We start from the raw sequence: 14,046 nt of genomic DNA, 5'->3' as shown, positions 1-14,046 counted from the left end.
CTGGTGGTCTGGAAGAAGGAGCAAGGCACTTTCAGAAGAACCCTTCTCTTAATTCAGGTTCATCAAGAAGTACTTGACTTTTATGAAGTGCTATGCTTTTCCAATTTAAGAAAATACATTCTGTTCTTCAATTTTCTCAATCCTACGTGGTAAAAAAATATGTATAGTTTCATGCAGTTTAAGGCTTTAAGTTTTAAAACTTCAAACTGAAACTCCCTTTTAAAGAATTTCTGAGCACGTGTTTATGTCACCTTAAGGAAGATAAAAAAAAGTGTGGGGGGGAGCCCTTTCCCACAAAGAACTTAGGAGGTAAAATACAAATATACAAGTAGCTATAATATATATTAAGGCAGCAACATGCAAAGATGAAAAGAGAAAGGACTTCCAGTTAAGAATTCAGGAAAGGAGGGGCGCCTGGGTAGCTCAGTCGGTTAAGCATCCGACTTCGGCTCAGGTCGCGATCTTGTGGTCCGTGAGTTCAAGCCCCACATCGGGCTCTGTGCTGACCGCTCAGAGCCTGGAGCCTGTTTCAGATTCTGTGTCTCCCTCTCTCTCTGCCCCTCCCCCGTTCATGCTCTGTCTCTCTCTGTCTCAAAAATAAATAAACGTTAAAAAAAATTTTTTTTTTTAATTCAGGAAAGGAGACAACTGAGGTGAACCTTTAACCACCTTTGATTTGGGGTGCTGATGCTCCAGCCTGGTAATGAGCGCACAGCCCGTGCCAGGGGCCCCTCGGTGTTTTCTGTCCCAGTTTCCTCCTTCCCGCCTCCTCCGCAGGTCCTTTAAGAAGCAGCAGCATTGTTGAACAGGGACTGGGCTGGGGCTGTCTCGACCCATAGCCTCAGCTCTATCCGCGTGTCAGTCTTTTGCTAGCCTGGGAGTATGGTCAGAACGGAGACGCTGGTCATCTTGCTCAGGACACACGGTCGAGGCTCTGCATAAACACTGTCGGTCAGGTGTCTGGCCAGCAGTGAGGAGTCTACCGGCATGGTCCCAGTGGCGTTTTCTTATTCCAGCTCTGGTGGTCCCCACTGGAGCCGAGACCACACGTGTCCAGTGGCGAGTGGCAAGGGCCTCGTGATCTTGCTTCAGCTACTGCACTAAATTTTATACAGTAACCAGGTAGAAACCGATTTAGAATCCAGATGGACCGGATTCTAAAAGTAGGAATCTGCTCAAAGGTGGAAAATTGGAATTATTTACAAAGAAGGGGAAGGAGGGTTGTAAGAATTATTTGTTCTTGGGGCACCTGGGTGGCTTAGTCGGTCGAGCGTCCGACTTCAGCTCAGGTCACGATCTCGCGGTCCGTGAGTTTGAGCCCCACGTCAGGCTCTGTGCTGACAGCTCGGAGCCTGGAGCCTGCTTCCGGTTCTGTGTCTCCTTCTCTCTCTGCCCCATCCCCACTTGTGCTCTGTCTCTCTCTGTCTCTCAAAAATAAATAAATGTAAAAAAAAAAAAAAAAGAACTCTTTGTTCTTTAATTTAATGGGCAATAATGGTACTGATGCATCCATTTTTTTTCCCACCTTCAGCCTCTGGAGACTCGTCTGATTTCAGAGACCGTATCTGTTTGCAAACCAGAGCAAGTGGCCAAACAAATTGTTAAGGATGCCATAGTAAGTACGGTCCTTGTTTTCTTCATTAATAGTTGTGATGCTGGATTTCTGAAAAGAGATACGATGTTTGTCCCAGGGCTTATTTTAAAGCGTTAGTCATTGTTACTTCTGGGTCACATTCATGTCGCATGTTGGACGCCACTCTTCTCCCTTAGATGCTTTATTGATTCCATGTAAAGTAGTAGGCTTCTGGAAACTAAGTACATATCTCAACCTTAGGAACAGATTGATGAGTAAGGATGTCTGGGAACTTTGGTTCTTTAAAAAGAACGTGAGACCTTCGAGCCGTGTGTCAGTAGTGGGGACCACGTTCCATGTCTGGCCCTGCTGCCTTTTGCTGTTTGCCCACAGCACTCGCAGTTGTAGGTGATGTTAGGTACTTCATTAACTGCCTGACTCCTTGATGAAGGACTTTTTCTTCCACCTTCCTGCTTCCCAGTGCCATTTTCCCCAAATGTTCACTAATAAGGAAGTGTGTCCAACCCCACCAGGCCACCATCCTGTCCACCCAGATAATGTGCCTCCAGGCTGCTGAGTCTGTTTGGAGCCTGCCATCTTCTAAATTTTTTTTTTTCAACGTTTTTTATTTATTTTTTTTGGGACAGAGAGAGACAGAGCATGAACAGGGGAGGGGCAGAGAGAGAGGGAGACACAGAATCGGAAACAGGCTCCAGGCTCTGAGCCGTCAGCCCAGAGCCTGACGCGGGGCTCAAACTCACGGACCGCGAGATCGTGACCTGGCTGAAGTCGGACGCTTAACCGACTGCGCCACCCAGGCGCCCCTGGAGCCTGCCATCTTCTAAAACAACGTATGTGCCACAGACTTTTTTCTTTTTCAGGTGTTTATTTGTTTTGACAGAGAGAGCGAGAGCAGGGGAGGGGCAGAGAGAGAAAGGGAGGGCGAGAATCCTAAGCAGGCTCCTCTCTGTCAGCACAGAGCCCGCTGCGGGGCTTGAACTCCGGAACTGTGAGATCACGACCTGAGCCAAAACCGAGAGTCGGACGCTTAACCACCCGAGCCACCCAGGCGCCCCGACTGCCACACACTTTTTGACAACATCCTGTCAGCCCACGTGCAGAAGAACACACACCAACGGGGGATGTCTGTAAACTTCAGGCCTACGCCGCACGTGGGAGATTTGAGGACCCGTGCAATGAGGTGTCAGCGGGCTGCTCAGCCTCCCTGAAGGGCCGCATGCACTGTTGCACGAGCACCGGCTGAGCAGGCTACGAGAAGTATCGAACTCCATTAAGATACAGCCAGTTGGGACACCCGTGCCCTGTGCTCAAAGGCACAGAAGGGGGGCGCCTGGGTGGCCCAGTTGGCCAAGCGTCCGACTTTGGCTCAGGTCGGGGTCTCACAGTCCGTGAGTTGAAGCCCCCACGTGGGGCTCACTGCTGTCCGTGCGGAGCTCGCTTCAGACCCTCCGTCCCCTTCTCTCTCTGCCCCTCCCCCACTTGCACTTTCTCTCTCAGAAATAAACATTAAAAAAAAAAAAGGGCACAGAAAGATGGCAGGAGTGGATCGAGCGGACTTAGCTTTTCCTGCTCCCCTCAGATCAAAGCGGACACACCCCGTGCCTTGAACGATCTGAAATAGCTCTTTGTATGTTGGCAGGGCTCCTTGAGTCAGGTGGTCTTGCAACTTCATTTTTTGGCCACTTTCCACAGGAAACTATTGACTATCCCAGTGATTTCTTTACAGATTTATATTTATCAATGCTTGCCGTATTAGAAACTGCAAATGCATAATCTAAAAAGTATTTATTAATCCGCTTAAAATAACCACAATTTAACCCATTACATCTTAATGCAATTTTTCTACAATAATAGTTTCCCAAAACACAACTTCAGCGAGAAAGGTGCCATTGTTTTACGTTTCACCGACGTCTTTAATGTTTCTGTGAAAAGAAGACAGCTGGACTCTTATCACTGCCTCCGCATTCCGCCTGCCCTAAAATGTTGTTTGGAGTGAAGGATATAAAAAAAAATCTGCCCTTATACAGATATGTAGTTAGGAAAGGGAGGAATATTAAATAGGCTTTTCAGAGAATTGCAGACATTCTTCTTTGATATTAAACCCAAACCGGATGAATAGTAGTTTCTTAAAGGTTAATTACAGTGTGGAATTGGAAACCACATTAATGAACTTTTTGTTCTCTGTTACATTAAAACCCGTTGGTCTTTGCACTTTGCATGTTTTGTACCCATTCATGATTTTGTAATGTTATGCATCCGTCATGTGGAAAATATGGGTTCATTGAGTTACCAAAAAAAAAAAAAAACCAAATTTCATCCATTCGTATCACCGCTGGTCTTATCATAAAAGTCTTTACATATTGGGCAGCTGACAGTCTCACAATGGCGGACAGGTTTTCACAAATCGTAATTTTTCCTTGAAAGCTCAGATGTTAACATTGACCATAAAAGCTGCCAGCCTTCCTTGAAGTCACAGGCTCCTGTCATTCGTGTTCCACAAAATGTCTTCCAAATACCCAAGTCTGAATAACCACAGATTAATTTTCATGACTTAAACGGTCAGAGGAGGGCCTTTCTGCTGGGCAGCCGTCCCCCTTGGGTACAGAACACAGCAGATGGCGCTGGGTGTGCCCTCTCTTTTTGTGACGTAGGCTCTTAAGACTTGCCCTTAAGGGTTGAGATTTAATAAAATGAGTAATTTTAGGGGCGCCTGGGTGGCTCAGTCGGTTGAGCGTCCGACTTCAGCTCAGGTCATGATCTCGCGGTCCGTGAGTTCAAGCCCCACGTCGGGCTCTGTGCTGACAGCTCAGAGCCTGGATCCTGTTTTGGATTCTGTGGCTCCCTCTCTCTCTGACCCTCCCCCGTTCATGCTCTGTCTCTCTCTGTCTCAAAAATAAATAAATGTTAAAAAAAAAAATTAAAAAAAATGAGTAATTTTATTGCTTTATCAAAGGCGTTTTATTTTATTTTAAAATTTTTCTAAGTTTATATATTTTGAGAAAGAGCGAGCGAGCAGGGGAGGGGCAGAGAGAGAGAGGCAGAGAGAGAAGCCCAAGCAGGCTCCACACTGGCAGTGCAGAGCCTCGTGTGGGGCTCATACTCACAAATCGTGAGACCATGACCTGAGCCAAAGTCAAGAGTCGGACACTCAACCCACTGAGCTACCCAGGCACCCCTATCAAGGGCATTTTAAAGCAAAACTGACATTTAAAAATTATTGTAAGATTTTTTTTTTAATGTTTGTTTATTTTTGGAAGAGAGAGAGAGAGTGGGGGAGGGGCAGAAGAAAGGGGGACAGAGGATTCGAGGCAGGCTCTTCGCTGACAGCAAGGAGTTTGAACGGAGGCTTGAACTCACGAACCATGAGATCATGACCCGGGCCGAAGTCAGACGCTCAACCCACTGAGCCACCCAGGCGCCTCTTTAAAGACTTTTTAAATTTCTGTACATTTAATACTGCAAGTGCGTGTGGCAGTGGGGAGGTGCCGCTACTGTGGTTTGTGCTGATGAGCTAGCAGTTTCGCCCATCGGTGCAGATGTCACTCGGCGACGAGGCGATTAAGGTCTTCGTATTGTTATGACCATCATTTTGTCCTCCTGGATCCCCTGAAAGGGTCTCAGGAGCCCCAGCGTCCACGGACGTACATTTTGGGAACCACCTGTGTCCCTATTCCAGCCCATCTGCCAAGGCCACGTTCATCTGTGAGCTCCGACGTAGGCTCTGTCACCCTGGTGTGCCACCTGGAGTGGGCCCGCTTCGTTGTTTCTGATGTGCTGTTTCCTTTCCTGGTTACTACCATTGCCTCTTCTCCTTTTCTTTTAGCAAGGAAATTTTAACAGTTCCATTGGCTCAGATGGGTACATGCTCTCATCCCTGACCTGTGGAATGGCTCCTGTGACTTCTATTACTGAAGGGCTCCAGCAGGTGAGCTATGCCTACGTCAACGGACAGATGGATGCACAGACAGACAGTGCCTTTCATTGAACCCCCATGAGAAAAGGCTAAAGGAAGACTCAGTGCCTTCATCTGAGGATGGGGCAGTATCCATTGTCTCCCTCCCTGTGTCAGGGACACGAAACTTGGACGTAGGTTAAAGACACCACCGGAGGGGTTCCGACAGGGGAGAGGTCTTCTGTGTTCTGGGCACTGTGGACACAGAGAGGGAAGGCCGCTTCCGCCCTCGGGGTGTTCGTCCGGGTTCTCGTCTGAGAACCACCGATCCGAGTGTTTGCGGTAGAGTGATGCAAGGTACTGGGTATCGGAACAGAACACCTTTCCTAGGCGAGTCAGGTCACGGGCAACTAAGCCTAGGGAGGTAACGAGTCAAGGATTCAACACAGAGCCTACTCTTCCACAAATTCTGGTCCATCCAGGCCACACGGAAGTTAACCGCTTGTGGATGTGCTGCGTGCAGAATCAGGAGGGAGCAATGTCTCCAGCCCCAGGGGCTTACGGGCTAGGGGGAGAGACAGACAAAAAAGTGCTACCCGTGCCATGTCATATAACAAGTGTCCTAACAGAGGGCTGGCTCTGCACAGACCCGATGGCGGATGGTGGAGTGTAGACGGAGAGAAGGCTGCCCGCGAAGGGGCCTGTCTACGCCGTTGGGTAGTTTATATAGTTTATAACCAGGTACGAAGTTACGTGCCGCCGACCGTGTCTAGACTGAACACCCAAATGACGCGGGTGTGGGTTTCCCTCACTCTTCTCTTCCACGACTCCGTGACTTCCTCTTAGAGATGGAGGCTGTACTACATGACGCCCCTCTCAGCCCGCGCCTGGCACATGCTAGGAGCTTCGGAGGCTGGCTGGAGCCGCCGCCTGCGTTCCTCACGTGCTGTGTGGTCACCTTGTCCCTTCTGCTTCCGTGACGCCAAACCTAAAACTTGAGCACGGAGCTGCTTCCTCCACTCCGGTGCCGAATACGCTTCTTTGAGACGTTTCCCCGGGCTGTGACCGCACTGCCCACAGTAGAGCCCTGTTTCCCAGCGTCCCGGCCCCGATTCCGTATTGGCGCTGTGATCAGGATCAGTGTTCGTGTTCACTCAGGAGCCCGACGAGGCAGTGGGTGGCGTCCCTGCCCCCCTCATTCTGCCCTGCGTGTGAGGGGTCAGGTCCATCCCTCCCTCCCTCCAGTCCCTGGTCCGCTTCTTTCCCCAGCGGCCGCTGCTCTCCCAGTTCGGGCCTGGGACGCCGCGGTCGGCTCCCTGCCTGGGTCTCACGCTCTGCGAGCCAGAGGTCGTCACTGGGGGCCCGAGGGCCTATAAAATGTTTTTGGTTCATCTGGTACGAGTGTGCTTGTTGAGATAAAAATTTTTTAATTAGCTTTTCCACACAAAGTCCAGATTTCGGACTTCTCTTGGGAAATCAGAAGGCCTCACGGCACCTGGCAGTAACCAGCTGGGGCAGGTGGCGGCCCCTCCGGTGACACAGGACGCGGCCCCCCCATCCCGGGGGCCTCACAGCACCCGTCCCAGGCCCGGTGCACCAGAGCGCCATCACTGTTCCACGCTGGTTTTTCTGAACTGCAGACCCACCTGGCATGGCAACCCTCAGTGGCTCCCCAGTACCACTGAGGTAAACAGCTTCCGTGACGTCACATGGGGTAACCCTCTGACATTTGACTCCGCTCACCCTCTGCCTTTCTTCCCCCTCTTTCCAAGACTTTGTCTCTGCCCCTCTATCCCCACGCTTCCTTTTTCTGACCAACTGTTCCAACCAACCCACCAACTGCAAGTCTCACCTTATATGTTGCTTTTTTGCAGAAAATTCCCAAGACAGTAAAATTCCTTGGACTTAAGTATTTTGGTGTTTTGGCATGCGGTGTTACAGTTGCTTTTTCTTGATGTGTTTTTCTTTCTGTTAGGTGTTTTTTCTTTTCAAGTAATAAACTTTATTTTTTAGGACAGTTTTATGTTGATAGAAGATTTGAGTTGAGGGGCCCCTGGATGGCTCAGTTGGTTGGGCTGAGTTGCCTGGGTGGACCTCCGCTCAGGTCACCACCCCAGGGTTCCCCGAGCCCCACATCCGGCTCCCTGAGGTCAGGGCAGAGCCCACTTGGGATCCTCTGCCCCCCTCTCTGTCTGCCCCTCCCCCGCTCATGCTCACTCACCCCAAAATAAATAAAACATTTCAAAAAAACTTGAGTTGAAATTAGGGAGCTCTCTTCCTGTCCCCACCCGGCTCCCCATTCTTAGCATCTTGCATCAATTAGCACCGTCTGTTGTCCCCGGTGATGAGCCCGTCTGCAGACGTCATTGGTTTGCATTAGGGTTCAGTCTTGGGGTCACACCTGTTTTGACAGGTGTATAGCCGCCACGTGACCATCATTGGACTGTCACGTGGGATAGTTGCCCAGCCCGAACATTCTCCTGTGCTTCGCCTGCTTGTCCCTCCCTCCCTCCTCCTGAACCCCGGGCAACCACTGACCTCATTGCTGGCCCTGTCGCTTTGCCTTTTTCCAGCCTCCCTTTGGTTCTTAGTTTTTTCAGCGTTGTCCTGACACGCCCTTCAGAGAACCAGTGTTCTCAGGGCTCCCTCGGAGCAACAGCGGCCCCTGTGCCACATGCCCACCCCCCCCCCCCCCCGCACCACCGCGCTGTCCCGTGGGCGGGGCCTCCTGAGATTCGCCTCCACATCTCCATCGAGGGTGCATCCAGAGTCTAGACTGCCGTGGCCCCCTCCGCTGATTTCTACCCAGACGAGGAGTTAGCTCGTCTTCACGCCCTCCTCCTTCCGCTTACAGCCACCTCCCCTCCATTCGCACCCCCCTTTTTACTTCTGTTGCGATTTGGGTTAGATCTGTATTTGAGGTCATCATTATTTTGGCTATTTAAATGTTATTCGCAGCCGAACTCCGTATTACACATTATCAATTTTCCTTTCTTGTGCAACCTTTTGTTTTCCCCGGAACCATTATTGGCCTTTTTCTAAGTATGATTAACAATGACCGTCTTCATTTCCTCTCTGACATATCGGGCACTCTGTCAATTTCCCCTTCTGGAAGGAATCCTTCCTGGAGCCTCCGAGCCACCCGTCAGAACTGACTGCCGCAAGTCCGGGGGTCCCCTCTGCCTCTCATCTGGGCCGGGTCCCCCGCCTCCTGGGTCACATGACATTGTTTTTCTTTGTTGACCCCTTAATGTGCCTTTTTAACTCTTCTAATACTTTTCTGGAAAAGGGCACGTGGGAGGCAAGGTTTTTGAGAACGGGTGTATTTGAAAATGCTTTTCCTTGTGTTTCTAGGAATTTAAAAAATTCCTAGGGAGAGCGCAGTGGCAGAAAGAGTGACAGTTAATGGACATCCGCTGTCTCAACTGGACGCAGTAATTACCTCCTCCAGCTGGTTGTCTTTCCAATTATCTAATAAGCTCGTGGAGGGCAAGCACGGTGTCTTTCTGCCCACAGTGTTAGCGCTGAGCATACGGTGGTCTGACTTTTGCGATCAGAACGGAAGTCTTGCACCACAAAGCCTTAATGGTAGTTTGGATATTTGGGATGCTGGAGTGGCTCTTCCCTAGCTGGTAGAACCCTAGGACTAGTGGGAATACCTGTTTTTGTTCTTTATATAATGTGAGTTTATTAATTGGACAAATACTTCGCTGTGACACCTCTGACGGACACGTGCCGTCCAGGGGTGCAGAGCGGACAGCTCCTGTCCTCTGTGTTGTCCTGACGCTTCCGGGGTTTTCGTCGTGCCTATCCTTGGAGCAGATGGGAAGACGTGTCTTAGAAACCGTTTATCAGGGGCACCTGGGTGGCTCAGTTGGCTAAGCATCGGACTTCGGCTCAGGTCACAATCTCCCGGTTCGTGAGTTCAAGCCCCACATTGGGCCCTGCATGCTTGGGATTCTCTCTCTCCCTCTCTCTCTGCCCTTCTCCCACTCATGTTCCATCTCTCTCCCTTTCTCTCTCAAAATAAACAAAACTTAAAAACAAACCCTTGAAGAGAGCTGTTGTTTTGTGCTGTCGGACGAGCTCAGGGGTCTGTCTCTGTCTTGCAGGTGGTCACCATGGGCCTGTTCCGCACCATTGCTCTGTTTTACCTGGGAAGTTTCGACAGCATAGTCCGTCGCTGCATGATGCAGAGAGCGAAATCGGAAGTTGCAGACAAAACTGCCTAATTCTTACCCCGGGAGAAAAGGCTGTTTCTAAATAATCTGAACAGCCTGCTGCTTAAAGGGACCCAGATTGTGGCCTACAGCCACTTAAATGTGTTGCTTTTGAATCTGTGAGATTGGACCAGCGCTCTTCAGATACCTGGCTCAGGCGAGGGGATAGATGTTCAGCGCCAGGTGATATTATTAATACTATGCAAATATGGAACGGGAGGCCCCTGATTGTCTGAGGTGGAGACATGAGGATCGTATGGGACCGAAGGGCCTGTGAGCAGGGGAAAGAACGTCATTCCAGAGTGATCATTTACATTTTTCTATTTATTCTTTTTCTTCCTCCACTGAGATTAAGCCCAGAAATGTACCTTATGATACATAGGACGACGTCTCGAGGACATTCTTAACCTTCCACGAGAGGCATTCTGTGGGTTTTGGGAGCCTTTCCCCCCCCCCCCCTTCTTTTTAACATGGTGTATTTGATTCAAGAGGAGTTTCACACATTGCTGGAGAGCCTGAATGCCCGAGAGAGCCCCTGACTCACTGTGCTTCTGGTGGAAACTCGTGGCTTCTCTCTCTCTTTGATCCCATAAAACTACAGGGGGATGAGAGAGGGCAGTGCAGTGGAAGGGAAGGAGAGAAGGATCCTCCAGTAGGAAAAATCACGCTTTCCTGCCTCCTTTAGATAGACGCGAATGCTTAGAGCACTTCTCCTTTTTCATTCACGGGGAAAGGCAGCCTCCCCCAATTTTTTCTGAAGAGAAATAAAATCTTAGAAGCTTAAAAGTTTACAATTTCTTCAATAGCCATGGTGACGTGGAGCCCGCCCATTCCGTTAGAGGGCTCTTTCCATTCTTCCCATCCCTTCCTTTCCAGTTTTGCTGATACTGCTATACTATTTTTGTAAAAAAACAAAAACAAAACCAAAAAATGACCAGTGAAAATTTTTTGACTTGACTTTTTAAATTAACTCACGAATTAATTAAAACACGAAAAAAACTCAGAAAAGCGTGACATTCTTCTCGTAGCATACATGTAGCTTTTAGGAAAGGCTGATGAGCGTCCATGTACGGTTTCCTCATTAAGAAAAAGAAGATAGGACAGGGCCGAGCTCGCAGATCCTCATCTTGGCAAGAAAATGATCACCCATCGTTTCCGTGACTCCTGCTGACCCAGAGAACCTTCTCTCCGTGCCCCATGGTAAGGAAGCCCAGTTATCACTCCTGTCACATAGCCCTGGAGCCCTCTCGGCCCCGTGGCTGCCGTTTTTAGATCCCAAGCTCCGTTGCTCAGTTTAGTGGATTTCTACAATAAAGTGCCTCTGATGAGTTTGGCCGATGTTCCCTGCTTCACGCCATCACTGTACTCGCTCCCCTGCTGAAGGCAAGTCACCTTCCTCATAATGCTACCCCCCTCCTCCTTGCATACACAAGTATGCATATACTATGCATACAAAAGATTAAAGACTTAAAAATTATAGCCAACCTTTTTTGCTCTTGAGTTTTTGGCCCTCTTGACTTCAAAATGACTTCTTCTTTTTTTTTTTTTTCCAGTAAAATGTTTCATGGCTTTAATTCCTGGTGTTCTTTTAATGAGGATCTGGGAATGGCATACTTTAACACTGACAAAGATAGAAGAAGTTATTATTGAATATATACGTTGCTTGGAGTGACTTCATTGCAGTTTGTGGGGGTGGGTTGACGCCACAGTACTTTGATGATTCTTTCAGTCTCATACAGCCCTTGTTTATTGTTTGCAAACTATGTTGGGTCGTATTTCACAGCCTCTGAGAGAGAGTAATGACTGTGTCTCCTTAAGGTACAGAAAACATTTATGTTAATATCGGGATGTTTCTCACTTGTATTTGTTTCTCTCCTAAATGTTCCTTGAATATCAGCACTTTCTACTGCTGGTCTATATGAAAATCTAGTCCAAGATGGTGTCTCATTTAATACAGTTCACTATTTAACCACAGTTATTTCAATAGACACTTCTCAAGTTATCCTCATAGACTGTACTGTTATTACCTCCAGGGAATCTGCTACCTGAACAAACTTAAGAGCCCCTGTTCCATGGTGGGAACTGTTATCCCCAGCCCAATGGAAGCTCCCTCACGAGAGCAGATTTTGCTTAGACCAAAATGTCAGGGAATGGGCTTTTTTTTGTCAGAGATGTCAAAGGGCCAAAGCTCTGTATCCAGAAAGCTTTGAAAACTAAGGTGGTTTTTTTTTTTCCTCTTTCTAAATTTAGTGCCATTATTCATTTGATAGCCAAATCGGATGTATTATAGTTTTGATTTATCCATTTCATCTACTACTCCTTTTTCCTGAAGAGACACTAGTGGGTTTAATTGTAGGTATTGCCCCAGATTCTGTGGAGATGTTCCGTAATATCCAGTGTATGTCCCATATACCTTTTCCAAATCTAACAAATTAAGAAATCTGAAACACATCTGGCCCTAAGGGTTTGGTAAAGGATTATAGAAATTCAGCAGCATCACGCAAAGATCTGACTTCATCCGAAACATGAAAATAGGACAAAGGCAAATTCTATTTTTTTATCTTTTTTGGCTCAATTTTTATTCATTTTTTTTTTTTTACGTAGACTTGTGTTTTTGCTCAGGGGAAGGAAAACAAAAAACCATGAGTCAGATTGTTCAGGAAGCTATTGGCTTTTTTTTTTAAAGGGGTCCTTGATTCAACAGAAGTGTCTATGCCTTACCTGTGGCAGAAAGAGTTTAATTACAATTCTGATGAAATGTTGGCTTTCTGTTTGTAGCCAACAACAGTTTATTATGTGAGTGTTGGTTCTAAATCTTTTCTCTGCCGGCTTTGGTTTTACTGTTTTGTTATAGCGTATTTGCAAGTATATTTATTTGAAAACGCCTGATGTCATTCATCCATAGAAATACCAAAATATATTCAAGGACCCTTCATTACTGAAAAAGGTTTAAAAAAGGTTTTTTTTTTTTGTTTTTTTTTTTTACAAAAAAACCAAGTCAAGGTAATTGTTCTTTTCTGTATTTTTTAATAATTAATTTTCAAAGCTGAGAGAGAGAGAATTAAAAATGCTGTCCATAATGGCCTCTTTACGTTAATACGTATATACGTTTAGTTTTAAATCTGTTTGTTAAACCGTATATTGTCGATTCTTGGAAGTGAAACATTGAGAGACCGTTTCTAATATTTAGATGACAAAAACATTTAGGAAATAGTTGCTTCAATTCAAAGAATTGTACGTCTTTGTCTTTCTAGAAGAAGGCAATACCGTGAAAATTTTTTTTTACTGAATTATATCATCAACAGATTTAATTTTATTATGTCATGTTCTAATTTAAACATGTCTTACTCACATGAGGACACTTTTAAATATTCATAGTTTTTGATAGACGATGCTTTGTATCTTTCTCATGTCCTTAGTTCTTATTAGTAACTCCGTTTGAAAAAGTACCTACTAAACATAACCTTCCATATCCTGGACTAAACCTTGCTTAGTTCGCTGCAGTGATGGCAGATTTGATATTTTGAAGAGGAGTTAATAGCTATTATATTTTACACTTGCTTGATGGGGCAACTTTAAAGACATTTTTAAAGTGTAAGAATGCACATGGCTATTTTGATATATATTAGAACTTGTGTTTGCTACTTTGGAAGCTTTTGTGGCAGAATTGTAACCTCATTTTCATATCTTGTATTTCTGAATCACAACAAAAAAATAAAGGGGGAACAAGCTTTACAGATTTGAAAACTTATTTTTCTAGAAATTTGCATTTTTAAGAGACAGTGAATTAAGCAAAACACAGATCTCTTTCATGATGTTATCCTCACCTTGCATCCTAAACATTGGCAAGGCTTGGTTTCGATCATTTTCTAGGAAGTAATATTTTCAGAGTAAGTACTTGGTATTCTGAGCCCTCATTTCAAATACATTCTGTGTTTGTGTGACTCAGATGGCGGGGGGGGGGGGGCGGATACCTGAGTAAAAGGATAAGAAATGTGGAATTTAGTAAAGTTTCCTAATGTCATTATGTTTCATATAAAAACAAATTTCCCATACTTTCTTTTTAAAAATTTGTAAATGTTCATTTATATTTGAGAGAGAGAGAGAGAGACTGTGTGTGAGTGGGGAAGGGGCAGAGAGAGGGAGACACAGAATCCGAAGCAGGCTCCAGGCTCTGAGCTGTCAGCATAGAGCCTGATGCAGGGCTCGAACTCACGAACCACGAGATCATGACATGAGCCAAAGTCAGACGCTTAACCGACTGAGCCACCCAGGCGCCCCAATTTCCCATACTTTAAACCTGCATATATTAACAATGAAATATCTCTTAGATGCTGAGG

At 46.6% G+C, this 14,046-nt stretch overlaps 1 protein-coding gene across 5 annotated transcripts in view; it reads left to right on the top strand.

The window, feature by feature from the left end:
* Nucleotides 1-13,441, top strand: part of KDSR (3-ketodihydrosphingosine reductase) — a 39,606-nt gene extending 26,165 nt beyond the window's left edge. For 3 of the 5 annotated variants that reach the window (XM_045041072.1, XM_045041069.1, XM_045041073.1), the window contains 4 exons: nt 1,532-1,615; nt 5,418-5,519; nt 6,921-7,172; nt 9,599-13,441. In XM_045041072.1, the coding sequence (XP_044897007.1) occupies nt 1,532-1,615; nt 5,418-5,519; nt 6,921-7,172; nt 9,599-9,718 (558 nt within the window). In that variant the 3' untranslated portion in view covers nt 9,719-13,441. The remainder of the gene's footprint in view (nt 1-1,531; nt 1,616-5,417; nt 5,520-6,920; nt 7,173-9,598) is intronic. The other 2 variants (XM_045041070.1, XM_023242075.2) reach the window with 2 other exon arrangements.
* The last annotated feature ends 605 nt before the right edge of the window (nt 13,442-14,046 follow it).

This window comes from Felis catus, chromosome D3 (genome assembly GCF_018350175.1).
Source record: "Felis catus isolate Fca126 chromosome D3, F.catus_Fca126_mat1.0, whole genome shotgun sequence".
Classification (NCBI taxonomy): domain Eukaryota; kingdom Metazoa; phylum Chordata; class Mammalia; order Carnivora; family Felidae; genus Felis; species Felis catus.
The sequence above is the reverse complement of the archived record's forward strand: the minus strand, read 5'-3'. Positions and strand labels throughout refer to the sequence as shown.